Raw genomic sequence first — 23,581 nt, 5'->3', positions numbered from 1 at the left:
TTGGATCAGTTCACAGTTCCACCAGCAGTTATTAGTGTCCCAATTTTTTCACATCCCATCCAACATTTGTCACTTCCCCTGTACATCATTTTAACCAGTCTGATGGGTGTAAGATGATATCTCAGAGTTGCTTTAATTTCCATTTCTCTGATAGTGATTTAGAGTATTTTTCATATTACTGTAGTTTTGATTTTTAAATCAAAAGTCTGCCTGTTCATGTCCTTTGACTATCCATTGGGGAATGACTCATAAGCTTATAAATTTGACAAAGTTCTTCATATATTTGAGATATGAGACATTTATCTGAGAAACTATAGAAATTTTCTCCTAATTTTAAAATTTTTATGCTTTAATATATGGTCAGTTTTTGCACAGGTACCATATATTGTTGAGAAAAAGGTGTTTCTATTCCCATTCAATCTTCCAGATACATATCACATCTAGCTTAATTAAGATTCTATTCATCTCCTTAATTTCTTTCCTATCATTGTTTTGATTTTGTATTATTATTTCTTGGTGTCTTATAATGTCATTAGCTTCCCCTTGCCCAATCTTAGTATTTAAGGAGTTATTTTCTTCCTTAAGTCTTTTTCCAATTGATTTACTTTCATTTCAAAATTTTCTTGATTTTCTTGGATTGTTTTTTCCTAATTTTTTCTCAACTTTTCTTATGTGATTTTTAAAGACCTTTTTAAGTTCTTTGAAGAACTTTTTTGGGCTTGTCACCATTTGACATTTCTCTTTTAAAGTAGGAGGGCCTTTTTCAACTTCACTATCTTCTTCTGAGTATGAACCCAGATCATCTCCATCACCATAGTAGTTATCTATGGTTGGGTTTTTCTACCTTTACCTAATCATCATCATCATCATTATAGTGGTTAATTATTATGGTCAGGTTCTAGTCCCAACGTATAGGAGTAGGGGTGGTGATGCCTCAGGTTCCATGTTTTTCATACTGCTGTTTTCTTTCTTTTTTCCCCAAGGCAGTCAAGGTTAAATGACTTGCCTAGATTCACACAGCCAGTAAGTGTGAGGCTAGATTTGAACTCAGATCTTCTTGAGTCCAGGACCAAGCTCTATCTACTGCACCACCTAGATGCCCCTGTACTGTTTTCTTTTTTTTAAAATGACTGCAAGTAAGTTTAATAAAGTTATCCCTTATGGTTTTTATTTATTTATTTATTTGTTTTCATTGTTCACTTCCACAAGATTTTAAGTTCCAAATTTTCTCTCCATCTCTCTCCTATCCTTACCCCATGACAGTATGCATTCTGATTACCCCTTTCCTCAATCTGCCCTTCTATCACTACACCCCTTCTCTTATCCCCTTCTCCTTTTATTTTCCTGTAGGGTAAGCTGTATTTCTATACCTCATTGCCTGTGTATCTTATTTCCCAGTTGCATGTAAAAACAGTTTTTAACATTTGTTTTTTAAAACTTTGAGTTCCAAATCTATGCCTTCTTCCCTCCCCACCCACCTTCATTGAGAAGGCAAATAATTCATTATATGTTATACATGTGTAGTCATGCAAAACTCTTCCATATTAGTCATATTGTGAAAGATTATATATCCTTCCATCCTATCCTGTTCTCTCCTTTGACCCTGTCCCTCCTCGAAAGTGTTTGTTTCTGATTACCCCTTTTACCATTTGCCCTCTTTTCTATCATGTCTCACTCTCTTATTCCCTTCTCCCCTACTTTCCTATAGGGTAAGAGAGATTTCCATACCCAATTGAGTGTGTACATTATTCCCTCCTTAAACCAGATCTAATGAGAGTAAGGTTCATACATTCCTTCTCACCTCCCCCCCTTCCTCTCAATTTTAAAAGCTTTTTCTTCCCTCTTTTATGTGGCATAATTTACCCCATTTTACCTCTCTCTTTCTCCTTCTCCCAGTACATTACTCTCTCGACCCTTAATTTTATTTTTTAATTATCATCCCTTCATATTCAACTCACCCTGTGTCTTCTGCCTATATAGATATTCCCATAATACTGAAAAAGGTCTCTTGAGTTACAAATATCATCTCTCTATATAGCAATGGAAACAGTTCAACTTTAATAAGTCACTTAGGGTTTTTCTTTCCTGTTTAGCTTTTCATGCTTCTTTTGATTCTTGTATTTGAAAGTTAAACTTTCTATTTAGTTCTACCTTCTCAATAATGTATTAATTGCTCTACATCATTGAATGTCAATTTTTCCCCACATTGATTACACTCAGTTTTGCTGTAGGTGATTCTTGCTTTACATCCTAGTTTCTTTGAGCTCTGGAATATCATTCCATGCCCTTCAATCCCTTAGTGCAGAAGCAGCTAAATCTTTTTATTCTGATTGTGTTTCCACAATACTTGAATTGTTTCTTTCTGACTGCTTGCAATATTTTTTCCTTGACTTGACGATATTCCTAGTAGTTTTCCTTTGGGAATCTCTTTAAGGAAGTGATGGGTGGATTCTTTACATTTCTGTTTTACCCTCTGGTTCTAGAATATCAGGGCAGTTTTCCTTGATAATTTCTTGGAAGATGATGTCTAGGCTCTTTTTTTGATTGTGGTTTTCAGGAGGTCCTGGATCCATTTTTCTCTCTTGGATCCATTTTCCTGGTCCATGAGATACTTCACATTGTCTTCTATTTTTTCATTCTTTTAGTTTTGTTTTATAATATCTTGATTTCTCATAAAGTCATTAGTTTCCATTTACTCCATTCTAATTTTTAAAGAATTTTTTTCTTCAGTGAGTTTTTGGACCTCTTTTTTCATTTGGCTCATTCTGCTTTTTAAGACATCTTTCTCCTCGTTGCCTTTTTGGACCTCTTTGTCATTTGGATTAGTCTAATGTTAAAGGTGTTATTTTCTTTAGCATTTTTTTGGGTCTCCTTTAGCAATCTGTTGACTCATTTTTCATAATTTTCTTGTATCATTCTCATTTCTCTCCCCAATTTTTCCTTAACTTCTCTTACTTGATTTTCAAATTTTTTTTTAAACTCTTTCATGGCTTGTGACCAATTTATATTTTTCTTGGAGACTTTGGATGTAGGAGCTTTGACTTTGTTGTCTCTTGTGATTGTATGTTTTGATCTTCCTTGCCACCAAAGCAAGATTCTGCAGTCTGATTTTTTTTCTTCTGTTTGCTTATTTTCTCAGCCAATTACTTGACTTTTAAACTCTTTGTTAAGGTAGGGTTCCACTTCCACTGTGGAGAGTATTGTCCCAAGCTTCAGGGGTTTTGTGCAGCTCTTTTCAGAGGTACTAATAGGGACCTGTAAGTTTTCAGTTCTTCCAAGGTGGTATGATCAAAGGAGAGGTGTTTATTCCTTTCCTGACATGTACTCTGGTCATTGAGTGACCACAAGCATTCTTTTCTGCCCTAGAACTATGAGGAGGGTTCCCTTTACACTGCAGCTACAGGCTTTGCTGTGCTAGTACTCTTTGCCCCAGGACTGTGACCCAGATCCAAGTATAGGCAGAGCAATAGAATCCTGCCAAGGTGTCATCAAAGAGATCCTGGAAATCTCTTTCTGATCAGATGTTTGATCCCCCCACTCTCTGTGGGCTGACAGCTCCAGAAGAAGCTGCTGCTGTCATTGCCATGCTGGGGCTATGTTGGGGCCAGGACTGGTCTGTGCTTCTCTCTCAACCAGGTCTGATAGACCTTTCCTACTGAACCTCTTTGGTGTTTGTGATTTGAGAAGTCTGGAAATTCCCTTAGCTGCCAGTGATTCAGTGCCTTGAGGTCTGCTCTGGGTTTGCTGAGGTCCCATCTGTGATGGCTTAGACTATGTTCCTCTCCCAACCAGGTGCAACAGACTTTTCCTATCGACCATACAGGTTGTCTTGGGCCAGAAATTTGTTTCACTCTGTCATTATATGGGTTCTGCTGCTCTAAAATTTGTTTAGAATAATTTTTTTACAGATATTTGGAGGGGTTTGAGGGAAGGAACTCCTTGGTTTTACTCTGCCATCTTGACTCTGCCCTAGTGTTGTTTTTTAAGCCCTTTCTGGGGGCCTGATGTTGAGAACTCCTCTCTGTCCCTGTGCCATGGCTAGGGTGCCCAGTATACTGTCACCACAATCTTTCTTATTCTCTGGTGACCCTCTCCCAGCTACAAAATTCAGATCATTCCTCTGCCCTGGAATCCAAACCAGAGAATCTGCTTTCCCACAAGTACCCACAGCCAATAGAGTTCCCCCCACTCTGGTTGTGCACTCACCAGGCATGAGGTTGCTTTTCCTTACCCACAGCCAGAGCCCAGACCACCTCAGATCAGCACAGCTGAACATATTACAACAGTGGAGAGTCCTTCAGTCTTACCCTGCTCAGCTATTCATCTCCCATACTGTCCATGAGGTAAAAATTCCTTAAGTGGAATTTTACCTGGAGGTTTTTACACTTGGATTGGGCCAAACCTCTGCCTCTTCAGGTTGGGTCTTTTCTAAGGTCCTCTCAGTTTATCTTAGGAGGACAATTGCTGTAACTCTATTATAATTCTTTCTGCCACTCTCAATTCAACTTGAGACAATGTTTTGTCTTCTTTGTGGGGAAAATTTGGAGATCCTGGTATTTTAGGCCTTCTACCATCTTCCCATAATCCTCCCTTACTGTTCTTATTTTCAGTCTTCAATGCTGGAAACATTGGATTTATCCTTGATTCTTCTTTATTTGTCCTTTATATCCAATTAGCTATCCATTACTGTATATTTCTGCCTTTTAGCTTCTCATATGTTACAACCTTTTTTTCAATAAAGCTACCAGAACAGAGCCAAGAGAATTGTGATAGCACTGATATATCTTCTCCTATTGATGTACTAGATACTGGAAGAACAACCTGGTTTCCTTCAGTTGGAGCCACCTTTGGCTTCTGTACTTGTACCCTAAATGAGCTCACAATAGTTTGGAGTAAAAATGAATTGTAACATTTTGACAAAGTGACCTCGAAGAAAGTTGTATCAAAGTTCAGTTATACTTAATCTCAAAAAAGCACTAAATGAAACGTTTTAAAGGATCAAGTAAAATCAGGGAATTGAAAGAAATTTCCATAGGAAAAAATCCCCAGAGAGGCTTTCTTTTTCTTTTTTCAAAGAAAAACTCCTAATTTAATGAAGAAATAGAATGGAGTAAGAAAATGTCAGAAGAATAGAAACACCTTCTGATAAGTACACCTAGAACAAAGGTAGGATTGTTTAAAAGTCCTAATGAAATAACTGAATTAAGAAATACAGTGTTACATTCGAGCTTCAAATGAAAAACTTGAAAGGAAAATGTCTGCTTTAGAACAGAAGACAAACCAGGTTACCAGAGCAAACAAAATGGAAGAGATAACAAGTACAATTCATTAAGACCCCAAGATTAGAGGTACATCAAAAGACAACAAAATTGTAGGAACGTTTTAGGTAAGAATAATTTTTAAAAATTTATGTAGTAAATAGAACCTTGAGAGAGTACATAAAAATCATTGACCTTCCAAAAAATGTGAATATCATATTAAAAACAATAAAAAAATTTCTCTAGACACACTAGAAAAAGAGGGCAAAGCTTCTGGGAGTTAAAATAGCAGAATAAGTAGTAAGTTGCTCTTATTCTCCCTTATTGATCTCTAAAACCCCAGAAAATATTGCCGCAGGAAAAATCCTGGAGCAAGAGAGCCAGTAGAAAGATGGGGTGCAGCAGTCTTTTAGCCTGGGAGTCTTGGGGGATTAACGGGAAAGGTCCCTGTTACTCTGGTGGACGGGAAACAATACAGGATGGGAGGTATCTCAGCAAGCCACATCTCAGCAAACTTGTGAGAAATCCTGAACACCAGGGTGGTAGAGCAGGTAAGCACCAACCTGAGGACCCCTCATGTACCTTGGCACAGCTAGGGAAACTGGTAGACTCCTCCTCAGAGAACCACTGTGTTTACTAGTGGTCAGGGATCCTCCAACAGCTTTACCCCTCCCTGTGCTTCAGTACAACTCCAGGTGGGCAGGCATCTTACAGTGGTCAGACCCCTTCCCACTCACTGGAGAAAACACAGAAAAAAACCCACCTGGCCTCAGCATACACCATCTACCACCACTAGGACTTCAGCTCAGCACCAGGTAAGCTGCCACACCTCTGCAGCCTCCAGCTGCTAGAATCTGAGGCCCCAACACACAAAGCCAGTGACCAGGTTCCTGGCTCCCAGCACAAGACGCTTGGGACGGTGCTTGCTCCTTGTGCTCCAGCAGGAGAGCTTTACTTTAAAAGCCAGGAAATGAGTATACATCATGAGCAAAAATAAAAAATGGATGCTGGCCATAGATTCTTATTATGGGGACAAGGTAGATCAAAACACAAATTCAGAAGAGGACAACGTTGTTAATATACCTACATCCAAAACCTTAGAGGGGAATGTGAACTGATCTCAAGCCCAAAAAGCCTTCTTGTAAGAGCTCAAGGAGGAATTTTAAAGTCAAATAAGAAAGGTAGAAGAAAAATTAGGAAAGAATGAGAGGTATGCAAGAGAGAGTCAGCAGCTTGGAAAAGGATGGACAAATTTTGACATTGGAAAACAAGTCCTTAAAAAATGCAATTGGCCAAATGGAAAAAAGTACACTGAAGGAAACAACTCCTTAAGAAGTAGAATTGGTCAAATGGAAAAGAAGGCACCAAAATTCACTGAAGAGAATTCCTTAAGAGGTACAACTGGCCAAATGGAAAAGGACAAAAACTAACTGAAGAAAACAATTTGTTAAAAATTTGAATTGGGTAAGTGGAAGATAATGACTGTATGAGACATCAAGAATCAGTCAAACAAAATCAAAAGAATAAAAAAAAGCAAATATAAAATACTTATTTGGAAAAACAACTGACCTGGAAAATAAATCTAGGAGAGATAATATAAGAATTATTGGTCTACCTGAAAGCCATGATCAAATGGACAGCATCTTTCAAGAAATTATCAAGGAAAACTGCCCTGTTATCCTAAAATTAGAGGGTAAAACAACCATTGAAAGAATCCATTAATCACCTTAGGAAAGAGATCCCAAAATGAAAATGCCAAGGAATATTGTAGCCAAATTCCAGAACTATCAGGTTAAGGAGAAAATACTGTAAGCAGTCAAGAAATAATTTGAATATCATGGAAGCACAGTCAGGATTACTCAGGACCTTGCAGCTTCTCCAATAAAAGATCAGAAGACTTGGAATATGATATTCTGTAAGGCAAAGGAGCTTGAATTACAAGCAAGATTCAATTACCCAGCAAAACTGAGCATAATCTTTTTTTTTTATTATTAAATTTATTTATTTAACTTTTAACATTCATTTTCACAAAATTTTGGGTTACAAATTTTCTCCCCTTTTATCCCCCCCCGCCCCAAACACCAAGCATTCTAATTGCCCCTATGACCAATCTGCTCTCTCTTCTATCATCCCTCTCTGCCCTTGTCTCCGTCTTCTCTTTTGTCCTGTAGGGCCAGATAGCTTTCTATACCCCTTTACCTGTATTTCTTATTTCCTAGTGGCAAGAACATTACTCGACAGTTGATCCTAACACTTTGAGTTCCACCTTCTTTACCTCCCTCCCTCTCCACCCCTTCCCTTTGGAAGGCAAGCAATTCAATATAGGCCAAATCTGTGTAGTTTTGCAAATGACTTCCATAATAGTTGTGTTGTATAGGACTAACTATATTTCCCTCCATCCTATCCTGTCCCCCATTACTTCTATTCTCTTTTGATCCTATCCCTCCCCATGAGTGTCGGCCTCAAATTGCACTCTCCTCCCCATGCCCTCCCTTCTATCATCCCCCCCACCCTGCTTGTCCCCTTAGCCCCCACTTTCCTGTATTGTGAGATAGGTTTTCCTACCAAAATGAGTGTGCATTTTATTCTTTCCTTTAGTGGAATGTGATGAGAGTAGACTTCATGTTTTTCTCTCACCTCCCCTCTTTATCGCTCCACTAATGAGTCTTTTGCTTGCCTCTTTTATGAGAGATAATTTGCCCCATTCAATTTCTCCCTTTCTCCTCCCAATATATTTCTCTCTCACTGCTTGATTTCATTTTTTTTTTAAGATATGATCCCATCCTCTTCAATTCACTCTGTGCACTCTGTCTCTATGTATGTGTGCATGTGTGTGTGTGTGTGTGTGTGTGTAATCCCACCCAGTACCCAGATACTGAAATGTTTCAAGAGTTACAAATATTGTCTTTCCATGTAGGAATGTAAACAGTTCTTCTCTTTGCTGTTCCCCTTTTCATGGTTCTCTTCATTCTTGTGTTTGAAAGTCAAATTTTCTTTTCAGCTCTGGTCTTTTCATCAAGAATGCTTGAAAGTCCTCTATTTCATTGAAAGACCAATTTTTCCCCTGAAGTATTATACTCAGTTTTGCTGGGTAGGTGATTCTTGGTTTTAGTCCTAGTTCCTTTGACTTCTGGAATATCCTGTTCCATGCCCTTCGATCCCTTAATGTAGAAGCTGCTAGATCTTGTGTTATCCTGATTGTATTTCCACAATACTTGAATTGTTTCTTCCTAGCTGCTTGCAATATTTTCTCCTTGACCTGGGAACTCTGGAATTTGGCCACAATGTTCCTAGGAGTTTCTCTTTTTGGATCTCTTTCAGGCGGTGTTCTGTGGATTCCTTGAATATTTATTTTGCCCTCTGGTTCTAGAATCTCAGGGCACTTTTCCTTGATAATTTCATGAAAGATGATGTCTAGGCTCTTCTTTTGATCATGGCTTTCAGGTAGTCCCATAATTTTTAAATTGTCTCTCCTGGATCTATTTTCCAGGTCAGTTGTTTTTCCAATGAGATATTTCACATTATCTTCCATTTTTCCATTCTTCTCTCTTTGTTCTGTGATATCTTGCTTTCTCATAAATTCATTAGCCTCCATCTGTGCCATTTTAATTTTGAAAGAACTATTTGCTTCAGTGAGCTTTTGAATCTCCTTTTCCATTTGGCTAATTCTGCTTTTGAAAGCATTCTTCTCCTCATTGGCTTTTTGAACCTCTTTTGCCAATTGAGTTAGGCTAGTTTTCAAGCTGTTAATTTCTTCAACATTTTTCTGGGTCTCCTTTAGCAGGGAGCTGATCTGCTTTTCATGCTTTTCTTTCCTCTCTCTCATTTCTCTTCCCAGTTTTTCCTCCACCTCTCTAACTTGATTTTCAAAATTCTTTTTGAGCTCTTCCATGGCCTGAGCCCATTGGGTGGGCTGGGACACAGAAGCCTTGATTTCTGTGTCTTTGTCTGATGGTAAGCATTGTTCTTCCTCATCAGAAAGGAAGGGAGGAAATGTCTGTTCTCCAAGAAAGTAACCTTCTATTGTCTTATTTCTTTTCCCTTTTCTGGGTATTTTCCCAGCCAGTGACTTGACCTCTGAATATTCTCCTCACACCCACCTCGCCTCCTGATCCTCCCAGCCAGTGTTTGGGCTCTGAGATTCAAATGCTGCTTCCAGCCTTAGGGCTTTTGGCGGGGGCAGGGCTGTTATTCAGTGTGAGATTAAGTTCAGGTGGTCAGGTTGGGGCAGGGCCGCCTCTCAGGCTCAGTTCCCTCAGGAGGTTTATGCACAGACCTTCCACAATGGATCCAGGTTCCCGCCCGCTTGGGGAGCCCCTGTCTGCAGCCGCCTCTCAGCTTCTGCCTCCTGGGGGGGCCTGAATTATGGGGGCACCCCACTCCCCTCTCGACCCGCCAAAGAGACTCTCTCACCGACCCCCGTCACCTATGGGTGGAGGTACTTGTGCGGCCGCTGGTGATCCCATCCCTGAAGCCTGGTCGGATCTGTTTCTCTCAGTGCCGCGGCCGCAGCAGGTCTGGGCTGGGCTCCGCGTCTGCAGCATGACGGATCTTTTGCGAGAGGTTTGCAGGTCCCTCTGTCGGTGGAGGGACCCGCGTGGCCACTGGAGAGCCCGTCCCTGAAGCCCGCTCGGATCTTTTCCTCTTGGTGCCGCGGCCGCGGCAGGGCTGCACTCAGCTCCCAGTCCTGGCGCCCAGTCCGCAGCGCGAAGGACCCCCCGCGAGAGGTTTTCAGGTCTCTCCGGAACAGACATCTCCCTCGCTCCAATGTTCCGTGGCCTCTGGGTGCAGAATTCACCGTGAGTTACTTCCTTGTAGCCGTTCTATGTGTTGTGGGTTCGGAGCTATGTGTATGTGCGTCTTTCTACTCCGCCATCTTGGCTCCGCCTCCTGAGCATAATCTTTCAGAGGAGGAGATGGATATTCAAAGTAATAGGGGACTTCCAGCTTCCAGATTTTCCTCGTGAAAAGACCAGAACTCAACAGAAAATTTGATGTTCAAATAGAAGACTCATGAGAGGCATAAAAAGGTAAACAGAAAGGGAAAAAAAAAACATGTTATTCAATCTTACTCTAACTGTAAACAGGCAAACTGTTTAATCCCTACATGGGAAGATGATGCTTGTAACTCTTGAGAACTGTATCTTAATTATGACATGTAGAAGGGGTATACATAGACAGAGGGCATGGGTATAAATTGACTTGATGTAATGATAAAAAAAAATCTAAGAGGTGAAAAGGGATTGTACTGGGAGAAGAGGAAAGGAGGAGGCAGAAAAGGATAAATAACATCACATTAAGAGATACAAGGACCTATTACAGTAGAGAGAAAAAAGTGAAGGGGGATGAGCATTGTTTCAACCTTACTCTCATCAGATTGGGCTCAAAGAGATTGATACTAAGGTATGTATAGAAATCTACCTTACCCTGTAGGAAGTAGGAGGAGAAAGGGGAAAGAAAAGGGAGGGAGCAAATAGAAAGGAGGGAAGAAATAGTAGGGGAAAAAGGAAAGAAAAGGGAGGTGGCTGATAAAAGGAAGGGCAAATTGAGGGAGGTGGTGGTGGTCACAAGCAAAACACAAATGAGGAGGGAAAGGGAAAAAGGAGAAAGAAAAGTACAACAGGGAAAATAGAATGGAGAGAAAGAGACAGTAATCATAACTGTGAATGTGAATGGAATGAACTCTGCCATAAAATGGAAGTGGGTAGCAGACGCAATTAAAAGCCATCATCCTACAATATGTTGATTTCAAGAAACACATTTGAAGCAGAGAGATACACAGAATAAAGGTAAAAGACTAGAACAGAATATATTCTGCTTTAACCAAAGTAAAAAAAGTAGGGGTAGCAATCCTGATCTCAAAGCAAAAGCAAGAATAGATCTAATTAAAAGAGATAAGGAAGAAAACTACATCCTGTTAAAAGTTAACATAGACAGTGAAATAATATCATTACTAAACATATATGCACCAAGTAGCACAGCACTCGAATTTATAGAGGAGAAGTTGGGGGAGATAAGGGAAGAAATAGCAAAACTATACTAGTAGAAAACTTCAGCCTCTCCCTTTCAGAGCTAGATAAATGTAACCACAAAATAAACAAGAAAGAAGTTAAAGAGGTGAGTATAATTTTAGAAAAATTAGATATAGTAAACCTCGGGAGAAATTTGAATGTAGATAGAAAATTTGAATGTGGATACCTTTTTCTCAGTGATATATGGCACATACACAAGAATTGACCATATACTAGGGCATAATAACCTCACAATCCAATGCAGAAAGGCAGAAATATTAAATGCATCCTTTTCAGATCATGGTGCAATAAAAATTAACATATAATAAAGGGCTATGAAAAGATAAATTTAAAATTAATTGGAAACTAATAATCTAACCCTAAAGAATGAATGGGTAATATCAAGCAATATCACTTCTAGGACTGTATCCCAAAGAGATCATAAAAATGGGAAATGGTCCCACATGTACAAAAATATTTATGGCAGCACTCTTTGTAGTGGCCAAAAACTGGCAATCAAGGGGATGCCCATCAACTGGTAAATGACTGAACCAGTTGTGGTGTATGAATGTAATGGAATACTATTGTGCTATAAGAAATGATGAACAAGAAGACTTCAGAGAGGCCTGGAAAGACTTACGTGATCTAATGCTGAGTGCAAGGAGCAGAACCAGGAATACTTTGTGCATAGCAGTGACCACAGTGTGTGAGTTTTTTCTGGTAGACTTGGATCTTCACAGCAATGCAAGGACATAAAAAAAAAAAAATTCCCAATGGTTTTCTAAGGCAAAATACCCTCCACATCTAGAGAAAGAACTATGGAATTCAGTCACACAATGTAGCAGATAGTTTGTGTGTGTGTGTGTGTGTGTGTGTGTGTGTGTGTTATGTTTTGGTTTGTTATGTGATTTCTCCCATTTATTTTAGTTCTTCTACGCAGCATGACCATAGTGAAAATGTATTCAATAGGAATGTATATGTAGATCCTATATAGAATTGTATGCCGTCTTGGGGAGGGAGGAGGGTTGTGGGGGGTAGATGGGGGAAAAAAATCTAAGTTTTATGGTAGTGATTGTAGAACATTAAAAATAAGTCATATATATAAGAAAAAAAGAATGAATGGGTAAAACAACAAATCATAGAAACTGTCAGTAACTTCATTCAAGAGAATGACAATAATGAGACAACATACCAAAACTTATGAGATGTAGCCAAAGTAGTTCTTAGGGGAAATTTTATATCTAAATGTTTACATGAATAAAATAGAGAAAGAAGAGATCCATGAATTGTGCATGCAACTAAAAAAAGCTAGAAATATAACAAATTAAAAACCTTCAATTAAATACTAAATTAGAAATTCTGAAAACCAAAGGAGATATTAATAAAATTGAAATTAAGAAAATTATTTAACTTATAAACAAAACTAGGATCTGGTTTTATGAAAACAATAAAATAGATAAACTTTTGGTTGATTTCATTAAAAAAATAGATGAAAACCAAGTTACTGGTATCAAAAATGAAAAGGATGAATTTGCCACCAAAGAAGAGGAAATTAAAACAATAATTAGGAGCTGTTTTGTCCAACTGAATGCCAACAAATATGACAATATTAGTGAAATGGATGAAGAGTTACAAAAATATGAATCACCAAGATTAACAGAAGAGAAAATAAAATACTTAAACTCTTTTCAGAAAAAGAAATTGGGCAAGCCATCAATGAACTCCTTAAGGAAGAATCTCCAGGGCCAGATGGATTTCCAAGTGAATTCTATCAAACATTTAAAGAACAATTAATTCCAATTCTATATAAACTATTTGGGAAAATAGAGGAAGGAGTCCTACCAAATTATTTTTATGATATAAATATAGTGCTTATACCTAAATCAGCAAGAGTCAAAAGAAAGAAAAAAAATTATAGATCAATCTCTCTAAGGAATATAGATGCAAAAATTTTAAATAAAATATTAGTAAAGACATTATTGCAACTTAGCATGAGGATAATACAGGATTTATACCAGGTAGGATTTATACCAGGAATGCAGGGCTGGTTCAATATTAGGAAAACTATCAGCATAATTGACCATATCACCAAAAAAACTAACAGAAATCACAGGATTCTCTCAATAGATTCAGAAAAATTTTTTGACAAAATACAGCACCCATTCCTGTTAAAAACAGTAGAAAGCATAAGAATAAATGAAGACTTCCTTAAAGTGATAAGTAGCAGCTATCCAAAACCATCAGCAAGTATTATATGTAGTGAGGATAAGCTAGAAGCATTTCCAATAAAATCAGGGGTGAAACAAGGATGTTCATTATCACCATTATTTTTCAATATTTTTCTAGAAATGTTAGCATCAACAACAAGAGAAGACAAAGTAATTGAAGGAATCCGAATAGACAAAGAGGAAACAAAGTTATCATTCTTTGCAAATGATACAGTGATAGACTAGAGGGTCCTAGAGAATCCAGTAAAAAACTACTCTAAATAATAAATCTTTAGCAAAGTTGCAGGATATAAAATAAGCCCACATAAATCATTGACATTTCTATATATTACTAAAAAAAAAAAAAGTCCAACAGCAAGAGATAGAGAATTCCATTCAGAGTTACTGTAGACATTATAAAATATTTGGGAGTCTCCCTGCCAAGAAACCCAGGAACTATAGGAACACAATTACAAGACACTTTTCACATGAATAAAGTTAGATCTACTTGGAAAATTATCAGTTGCTCATGAGTAGGCTGAGCCAATGTAATAAAAATGACAATTCTATTTAAATTAATTAATTTTTTTAATGCCATGTAAAACCACCAAAAATTATTTTGTAAGTTAGAAAGAATAATAAAAATTCACCTAGAAGAACACAGTGTCCAGAAAAATCAAGGGAATTAATGAAAAGAAATTTGAAGGAAGGTAGCCTAGCTATATCAGATCTTAAGTTGTATTGTATGGCAGCAATCATCAAAACTACTTGTTACTGGTTAGGAAATAACAGTGGTAGATCAGTGGAATAGGTAAGGTACACAAGACAGTAGTCAGTGAGTATAGTAATCTATTGTTTGATAAAGCCAGACTCCAGCTTCTGGGATAAGAACTTATTTAACAAAAACTACTGGGAAAACTGGAAAATTATATGGCAGAAACTAGGCATAAATCAACATCTTACATGCATACCAAGATAAAGTCAAAATGGGTACGTAAAGACTGATAATATAAGCACATTAGGAGAGCATGGAATAGTTTACCTATCATTTATGGAGAGTGGAAGAATTTATGACTAAACGAGATAGAGAACATGAAATATAAAGTGGATAATTTTGATTAAATTCAAAAGTTTTTGCACAAATAAAGCCAATGCAACCAAGGTTAGAAGGGAAACAGAAGCTGCAAAACAATTTTTACACTCAGTGTCTTGATAAAAGCCCTCATTTCTAAAATATATAGAGAACTGAGTCAAATTTATAAAAATATCAGTCATTCCCCAGTTGATAAATGGTCAAAGGATATGAATAGGCAGTTTTCAGATTAAGAAATTAAAACTGTAGTCATATGAAAAATATTCTAAATCACTATTGATTAGAGAAATGCACCTCAAAACAACTCTGAGGTACTGTATCACATCTATCAGATTGGCTGACATGACAAAACAAGAAAATGATAAATATTGTGGAAGATATGGAAAAATTGGAATACTAATGCATTGTTGGTGGAATTGTGGACTGATCCAATCATTCTGGAGAGCAATTTGGAACTGTGCCCAGAGGGCTATAAAACTATATATCCTTTGACTCAGCAATACCACTTCTAGATCTGTGTCCCAAAGAGATCATAAAATGGGAAAAGGATTACATGTACAAAAATATTTATAGCAGCTCTTTTTGTGGTGGCCAAGAATTAGAAATTAAGGGGATATCCATCAATTAGGGCATGGCTGGACAAGTTGTGGTATATGAATGTAATGGAATACTGTTTCTCTGTAAGAAATCATGAGCAAGTAGACTTCAAAAAGACTTGGAAAAACTTCTGTGAACTGATGCTGAGTGAAGTGAGCAGAACCAGGAGAATATTGTACGCAGTATCAGCAGCGTTGTGCCATGACTACCTTTGATAGACTTAGCTTTTCTTAGCAATGCAAGAATCTGAAACAATTCCAAAGGACTTATGATGGAAAATACTATCTACACCTAGAAAAAGAACTGTGGAGTATGAATGCAGATTGAAGCAAAATGTTTGCTCGCTTTTTGTTTGTTTCTTCTTTTTTGTGGTTCCCCTCATTGGTTCTAATTCTTCTTTACAATGTAACTAATGTGAAAATATGTTTAATATAAATGCATATGTAGAACCTATAGCAGATTGCATGCCATGTTAGGTAGGGGGAGAGAAGGGAGGGGGAGAAAATGTAGAACTCAGTATCTTATGGAAGTGAATAAAAATAAAATAAATTATTTGTAAATAAGAACTCAGTATCTTATGGAAGTGAATAAAAATAAAATTAAATTTATTTGTAAAAAAGAAGAGGAGGTCAACGTATAGACTAATAGAATCTATGAGATTTCATTAGGTGGAAACCCCAGGTTTAACTCATAACTTCCTAGCATAACTTTTTAGCTTTGGAATTTACAAGTCAAAGAGAAAATATTGCCATTAACCAGGATCAGATACCAAGGAACTGTAGTCATAATCCTGTACTATTCCTCTTCATTAGTGAAATTTAAATAGGAAATTGGAAAATAAGATACTGAAAGCATTGAATCTTCCTTATTCTCAAGAAAAACTTTATCCTTCAAAATGAACATAATCCTACAAAGGAAAAAATGAGCTTTTAAAAGAATTTATGTTTTCCAAGTTTCTTTTGAGAAAACCACTGTTGTATAGAGTCTTTGAAATGTAAAGATAGTGAACAACACCAACAAAACACTTTAGAAAGTAAATAAATTGGGTTGGAGCCAAGATAGCAGAGTAGAAGGATGGACCTCCTCTAGCTCTACCCCAAAATCCCATAAAGTATCTGTAAAAAAAAATGACTCTAAACAAAATCTAGAGCAGCAGAACCCCCAAATGACAGAGTGAAAGAGATTTCTAGCCCAAGGCAACCTGGAAAGCTGATAGGAAAGGTCTGTCACACTGGACTCAGGACGGAGTACAGCTTAACCTGGGGCACAAAGCACTCACAGAACTGGAGCAGGCTTCTGGGTGGGGAATCATGGGTAGCAGCTATGGTTCCCAGGTTTCTCAACCCACAAATGCCAAAGACAACTTCAAAGGTCAGTGAGAAAGCTCTTTTACCTGGGTGAGAAGGGAACAGGGTTCAGCCCTAGGCCTGGTCCACAGTGTGATCAAAGTCGCTGTGGCACAGCCTCTGTTTTTGGAATCCTTACCTTAAGATCCTGGTGGAATCATGCAGCTGATCTGGATCTCAGCCCTGAGTGGCAGGCCTGGGGTGAAGATGGAGCACTAGCCTGGTGGAGCTGGAGGCAGTTGTGGAGAGGGAATTCTAGTCGCAGATCCTAGGCAAAACAGCTTGTGGTTGCTCCTAGACCAGAGCGCAGCCCAGAAGAGGAGTAAATTCCTCTCCTTTGATTGTACCACCTTGGAGGAACTGAGTACTTACAGGTCCCTAGAGTATACCCACCACTTGACAAAGGACTCAGAATTCAAGTAATTGGCTGGGAAAAGGCCCCAAAAAGGGAAAACAAATAAGAAGGTTACTTTCTTGGAGAACAGATATTTTCCTCCATCCTTTTGGATGAAGAAGAACAAGGCATACTATCAGAGGAAGACACAAAAGTCAAGACTTCTGTATCCAAAACCTCCAAAATAAAATGCAATGGTCTTAGTCCATGGAAGAGCTCAAAAAAGATTTTGAAAGTCAAGTAAGAGAGGTAGAGGGAAAATTGGGAAGGGAAATGAGAGTGATGCAAGAAAATCATGAAAAGCGAGTCAACCACTTGCTAAAGGAAACCCAAAAAATGCTGAAGAAAGTAACATCTTTAAAAATAGACTAACCCAAAAGACAAGAGGTCCAAAAAGCCAATGAGGAGAATACTACTTTAAAAAGCAGAATTGTCCAAATAGAAAAGAAGGTTCAAAAGCTCAATGAAGAAAATAGTTCTTTAAAAATTAGAATGGAGCAGATGGAAGCTAATGACTTTATAAGAAACCAAGAAATTATAAATCAAAACCAAAGGAATGAAAAAATAGCAGACAATGTGAAATATCTCATTGGAAAATCAACTGACCTGGAAAACAGATGCAGGAGAGACAATTTAAAAATTATGGGACTTCCTAAAAGCCATGATCAAAAAAAGAGCCTGGACATCATCTTTCATGAAATTATCAAGGAAAACTGCCCTAATATTCTAGAACCAGAGGGCAAAATAAATATTGAAAGAATCCACTAATTACCTCCTGAAAGAGATCTGAAAAGAGAAACTCCTAGGAATATTGTAGCCAAATTTCATACTTCCCAGGTCCAGGAGAAAATATTGCAAGCATCTAGAAAGAAACAATTCGAGTATAGTGGAAATACAATGAGGAAAGCACAAGATATAGCAGCTTCTACATTAAGGGATCAAAGGGTTTGGAATATGATATTCCAGAAGTCAAAGGAACTAGGATTAAAACCAAGAATTACCTACCCAGCAAAACTGAGTATAATACTTCAGGGGAAAAAATAGTTAAACAGTGAAATAAAGGACTTTCAAGCATTTTTTATGAAAAGACCAGAGCTAAATAGATAATTTGACTTTCACTCACAGGAATCAAGAGAAGCATGAAAAGATAAACAGGAAAAGAGAAATCATAAGGGACTTACTAAAGTTGAACTGTTTACATTCCTACATAGAAATATAATATTTGTAATTCTTGAAACGTTTCTCAGTATTTTAGTAGTTGAAGAGATTATATCCATATAGACAGAGGGCACAGGGTGAGTTGAATAGGAAGGGATGATATCTAAAAAAGTAAAATTAGGGGGTGACAGATGAATATATTAGGAGAAAGGGAGAAATGGAGTGGGGCAAATTATCTCTTATAAAAGAGGCAAGAAAAAGCTTTTTCAGTGGAAGGGAAAGGGGAGGAGGTGAGAGGGAAAAAGTGAAGCTTACTCTCATTACATTTGCCTTATGGAGGGAATAATATGCACACCCAGTTTAGTTGGAAAATGTAACTTACACTACAGGAAAGTAGGGGAGAAGGGGATTAGTGGAGTGTGGGGGGAATGATTTAGAAGGTAGGGCAAATGGGAGGAGGGAGTAATTAGAAGTAAACACTTTTGGGGTGGGACAAGGTCAAAAGAGAGAATAGAGTAAATGGGGGGCAGGATAGGATGGAGGGAAATATAGTTAGTCTTTCACAACATGAGTGTTATGGAAGTCTTTTGCATAACTACACATGTATAGCCTATATTGAATTGCTTCCCTTCTCAGTGGGGATGGGTGGGGAGGGAAGAAGGGAGAGAAGTTTGAACTCAAAGTTTTAGGAATGAATGTTGAGAATTGTTCTTGCATGCAACTGGGAATAAATACGGGAAATGGGGTATAGAAATTTATCTAGCCCTACAGGAAAAGAGAGAAGATGGGAATAAGGGAAGGGAGGGGTGTGATAGAAGAGAGGGCAGATTGGGGGAAGGGTAATCAATGCACAGTGTCTTGGGTGGGGAGAGAGGAGAGATGGAGAGAAAATTTGGAACTCAAAATCTTGTGGAAATGAATGTTGAAAACTAAAAATTAATTAATTTAAAAAAGAAAAATGTAGTTAAGAAATATTTGGCAGATAAATAAAATATAGTAAAATACACACAAAGAAAGTAAACAAATCTGAAAAGCTCAAAAGGAGCAGTTGATGAGCTAAAGTCATTGATGAAATGAAAAAAGACCAAGTCTGGTTCTTTGGCCTTGTATTTTTAATATTAAAAAAAAAAAATACTTGACCTCTTATGTGTCACGGGCCCAACAAGATACAAGGTATTTTTTCCATTGGTGAATATTTTGATTTCTGGAAGGTGCAGGAAAAAAAAAACCACTTTAAAACTGCTAGAATTTGTTTAAAATAACAGAATTTTCAGATTTTTGGTTTAATGGGTAAAGAAATGTTCTATTTATTAAAAAGATAAAATTTAAACATTAAGAAATCAAGTTTTCAAAGGTAGACTGTGAGAAGTGGACCTCTTTGAAGACTACCAAATATCTGGAGCTGTAGATTATAGGATACTGAAACTTAAGTTATTTGCATTTAGCTGCTTGAAGGTTTAATATGGTAAATCACTCAAAATATATAATAACTTGGGAGAGCTTGAGATGATTAAATAAGGACTGTTGATATCATAGGTGAGGCTTGGTGAGCTTTCACCTCATAAATGAATGGTGTGTCATGGAATTCCATGAGCCTCTGATTTAGACCGCTGAAAGAAGTAAGAACAAGGAGTGCTGAAGAGTGAAGAGCTAGCTAGGGGAAATTTAAGAAATGGTTGTGAGTGATAAAATGGCCAGCTTTGTTAGAGCTGAAGAAGTAGTAGCTGAAGCAATCAACTGACTAAATTTCTCATTGCTTGGAGAGAAGTTCAGTATCACTGATTAAGAGCTTCAGTGTTCGCTAATGCATATCACCTAGAGTTTGAGAGAGGTGAGGCCTTTCAGAAGTTGCTTGTAGCTCTCTGCTTACATCAGTGGTTTAAAAGGGAAAAGCAGAAGGGAAACAGGTTTTTCATCCCTTTGACTATGTGTTCTCTTGGCTGTAAGCTGATGGGTCAAACTCCATGAGCGAAGAGCTGTCTAGGCTTGTCTGCCTTGCCCATAGAGTAACCTGAGCTGTTTTCCTATGCTTTGTTTGCTGTAATCTGATAGGTCAGTTCAGCAGCCTTATGAGAGATTACCGGAATATATAGCCCAGAGAAAGCCAGCCTCGGGAATTTTGCAGTTTTCTGAATTAAAAGAAAGGGTACTGAACTTCACTTGGTAGCTGGGAGTTTAAAGAGCTTTTAAGTCTTCATCTGTTTGAGAGTAGGACAGAATAGTTTTTGCCTGCTTGTAAAGTGGTGAGGAATGTAAGAACATTAGGAGAAAATATTTTCATGGGGTACAGATGATTCAGAATGGACCAGTGAAATCAAATTTTGTGGTTCAATGTTGTGAGTTATCCATAGGAAATGGGTTTTCTTTCTCCTAAGCTTCCTGGTAGGTTTCTGTAAGTATGTGCCCATTCTCTACCACAAATACTGAATGCATTAGTGGGTGGCTTATGCAATGATTGCAATACCTATAATTTATTTTGTAGGCAATGAGGAGCCCTGCAGGTTTTTGTACAGAGGAGTGATGAACTGAGTTGGGTTTTAGAAAGACTATTATATAAGTAGTGGTAGGAAGGATGGATTAAAGAGGAGAAAGGCTAGAGGCAAGAAGATAAATGAGAACTATAGCCTCTTATATTTCAGTAGTTACAGGTGAAATGGTATTGAGGGCCTCAACTAGGGTTCTGAGATTGGAAAGGGGGGCGAGAATTGCAAATTATATGGAAATAATCTTCAGTGTATTTGATCGTTACTAGGTCAAAGACAGTCTGATTGAATTTATTTACACTAATATATGACATCCCATCAACCTTCCTGCTGTTATTTATGTTTTTACTGGAACATGCTTGCTCCAGTAAAATTAATCCCCTTCAGAGGCATTTCAGTTAGGCTCATCAAGTGCCTGACTATGCCACTTGATTTTAGACTATGTAGGAAGCAATTTTATTTTGGTAAAAAGAAATCATCACATTCCAGCTACTTGAAACAGTTTGAATTCTCTTCCCTACTGCTGTTTCTGAACTTAGAATTTCTCATGGCTATATGTTTTGGATAATTGTTCTCTTGGTAGACAAACCTCTTTGGGACTGATGCAAAATGGGGTGGAGTGACCATTTTCGTATACGGATCATATGCTTTCTTATGAAGCTAACACTAAATTCTGTGTCATTTTGTAATATTCTCTCTGGCCTAACAAAAATAGCAGGGTAGAAACAACCCTTTCATAGGTTCTCAGTGAATACTTGAATTAAATTGATAAATATGTTTGTATGTTGATATATTTAGAAATGTAAGGGAGTTTTAAATTTCTAGTTTGTTTAAAATTTTTATCATTAGTTTTTGCCTTTCCTTTTGAGGGATGTGAAATATTTTGTCATAAATTGTGGAGGAATCTGCAGCATATTGAAAGAAGACACTAACAAAATTCCCATGCTTTCTAATAGGCACAGTCACTTGCAGCATCTCTGTCTACCCGGCAGCTGTTACGGATTGCTCGTCGATTATCAAAGTATCCTGATGAAAGTCTTCACAGGGCTGTGCATAAAGCCTGCCTGTCCAGGTATCCATATTTTGTATTCTTGTCAAAAGAAACTCATCTGTGATTTGATGCTGACATACTAGTGTAAGTTTGAGTGAGTGTCAGAATGCTGACTGAAAGTTATAGGATTACAGGGTTAGAGCTGAAAAGCACCAAAGTGATCTTCCTTCGTCTAACCTCCTATATTGAGAAATGAGAATCACTGAGGTTCAAAAAATACAAGTAGTAAGTATCAGGCTAAGAGTCACACCAAAGCCTTCTTTTTTTAAATAACCACTTCTATTTATGTCATCAAATATTTCCCAATTACATGTAAAAAAAATCTAGCAATCATTTTTTTAAAATTTGAGTTCCAAATTCTCTCCTTCTCTTCTGTCTGCCCCCACTCCTTGAAAAAGCAAGCAATTTGATTTTGATTATACATGTGAGGTCATGACAGTCCATTTCCATATCAGCCATGGTGCAAAAGAACACAGACAAAATAAACAATAGAAGTTAAGAAAGTTTTTTTTTTTTTTAAGAAGTATGCTTTAGTCTGCATTCAGAGTTCATCACTTCTCTTTCCTGAGGTGAATGGCATTTTTCATCATGCGTCTCTTGGAATTGTCGTACACCAAAGCCTTCTGACACCTCCCCCCCACAGCCAATGTTCCTTCCACTGTTGCATTGCTGATCTGCCTAGCTTGCATACAGTTTTGAGAGTTTAACCTTCAGAATTTCCAGAATGCTTGATAGATTTTTATGGACTTCAACACATGAAACAGTGCTACCCTGGATATGTATTTTTAGTCAAACCTCTCTTATTATTTGTTGCTGCTATTTCCCATATTTACAGGCTAAACGAAAGAAACAATCACTTGCTTTAAAAGTCCATTACATGGATGATACAATCAACTGACTAACAAACATATATTAAGCATCTGATTTGTGCCAGGCACAAACACGGTGAATGGAACAATTATTGTCTCTAGGAGCTTATATTCTAAAGGGACAACAGTATAAACATAGATATAAAAAAGGCAAATAAATACCAGATAATTAAATATAAATTATATAAGGCAAAGTTAAATATAAGGTAGGTAAATATGAGGTATTTGCCTTGAGAGGAAGGGTCCTAGCAGTTACAGGGATCAGTAAAAGCTTCTTGTAGAAGGTAATATCTGTGCTGATTTTGAACAGAGAGAATCCATGAGGCAGAGGTGAAAAAGGACTATATTCTCAGAATGGAGGACAGTCAGGGCCAAGGCATGGAGATAAGAGATGGAGTATCCTGAAGTGAAAAACAGAGTAAAGACCATTTTGAATGGCTTTCAGATTGCAGGAGGGAAAGTTATAAACAATGAACCTGAGCTAATAAAAAAACATAAGTTGAAAGCAGGTTGTGAAGGGCTTCAAAAGCTAAACAAAATGGTTTCTGTTTAATTCTACAGGCAAAAGGAGTCTACTGGATTTAATTGAATAAGGGAGCAATATGACTACATCTGTGCATAAGGAAAGTCACTTTAGCAATAATATGGAGTACGGGTTAAATTGGAGAAAAAGCTGAGGTAGAGAAACCAATTAGGAGACTGGAAATAATTAGGCGAGTTGTGATGAGAACCTGAACTAAGACGGTGTAATTGTGTGACTACAGAAGAGGTCTGATGTGAGGGCTGCTGTGCACAGAGAAGCTGCACAGTCTGAAAACTGATTTGTTATGGGCTGAGGGAGAGTGAGGAGTTGTGGGCAGTGCTGAGATTATGAATCTCGGTAACTGAGAAGATGGTAATACCCTAGGCAGTTCCATGGCTTTGGGAGAAAAAGATAATAATGAGTTCTGTTTCTTCCATGTTGAGTTTTAGATGTCCACGGGATTTCCATTTTGAGATGTGTAAGAATAATTTGGAAATGCTTAACTGTAGCTCAGCAGAGAATAGATTGTGTGGGGACGGGGGGGAAAGAGATACATATTTATATGAGCACACAAATTTGTATATATATATT

At 37.7% G+C, this 23,581-nt stretch overlaps 1 protein-coding gene across 2 annotated transcripts in view; it reads left to right on the top strand.

Moving 5' to 3' along the window:
* Window positions 1–23,581, top strand: part of VWA8 (von Willebrand factor A domain containing 8) — a 442,786-nt gene that overhangs the window by 149,723 nt on the left and 269,482 nt on the right. For both annotated transcript variants that reach the window (XM_072617119.1, XM_072617120.1), the window contains one exon: window positions 21,504–21,619. In XM_072617119.1, the coding sequence (XP_072473220.1) occupies window positions 21,504–21,619 (116 nt within the window). The remainder of the gene's footprint in view (window positions 1–21,503; window positions 21,620–23,581) is intronic.

The sequence above is a fragment of the Notamacropus eugenii genome, chromosome 6 (genome assembly GCF_028372415.1).
Source record: "Notamacropus eugenii isolate mMacEug1 chromosome 6, mMacEug1.pri_v2, whole genome shotgun sequence".
Taxonomy (NCBI): domain Eukaryota; kingdom Metazoa; phylum Chordata; class Mammalia; order Diprotodontia; family Macropodidae; genus Notamacropus; species Notamacropus eugenii.
The sequence above is the reverse complement of the archived record's forward strand: the minus strand, read 5'-3'. Positions and strand labels throughout refer to the sequence as shown.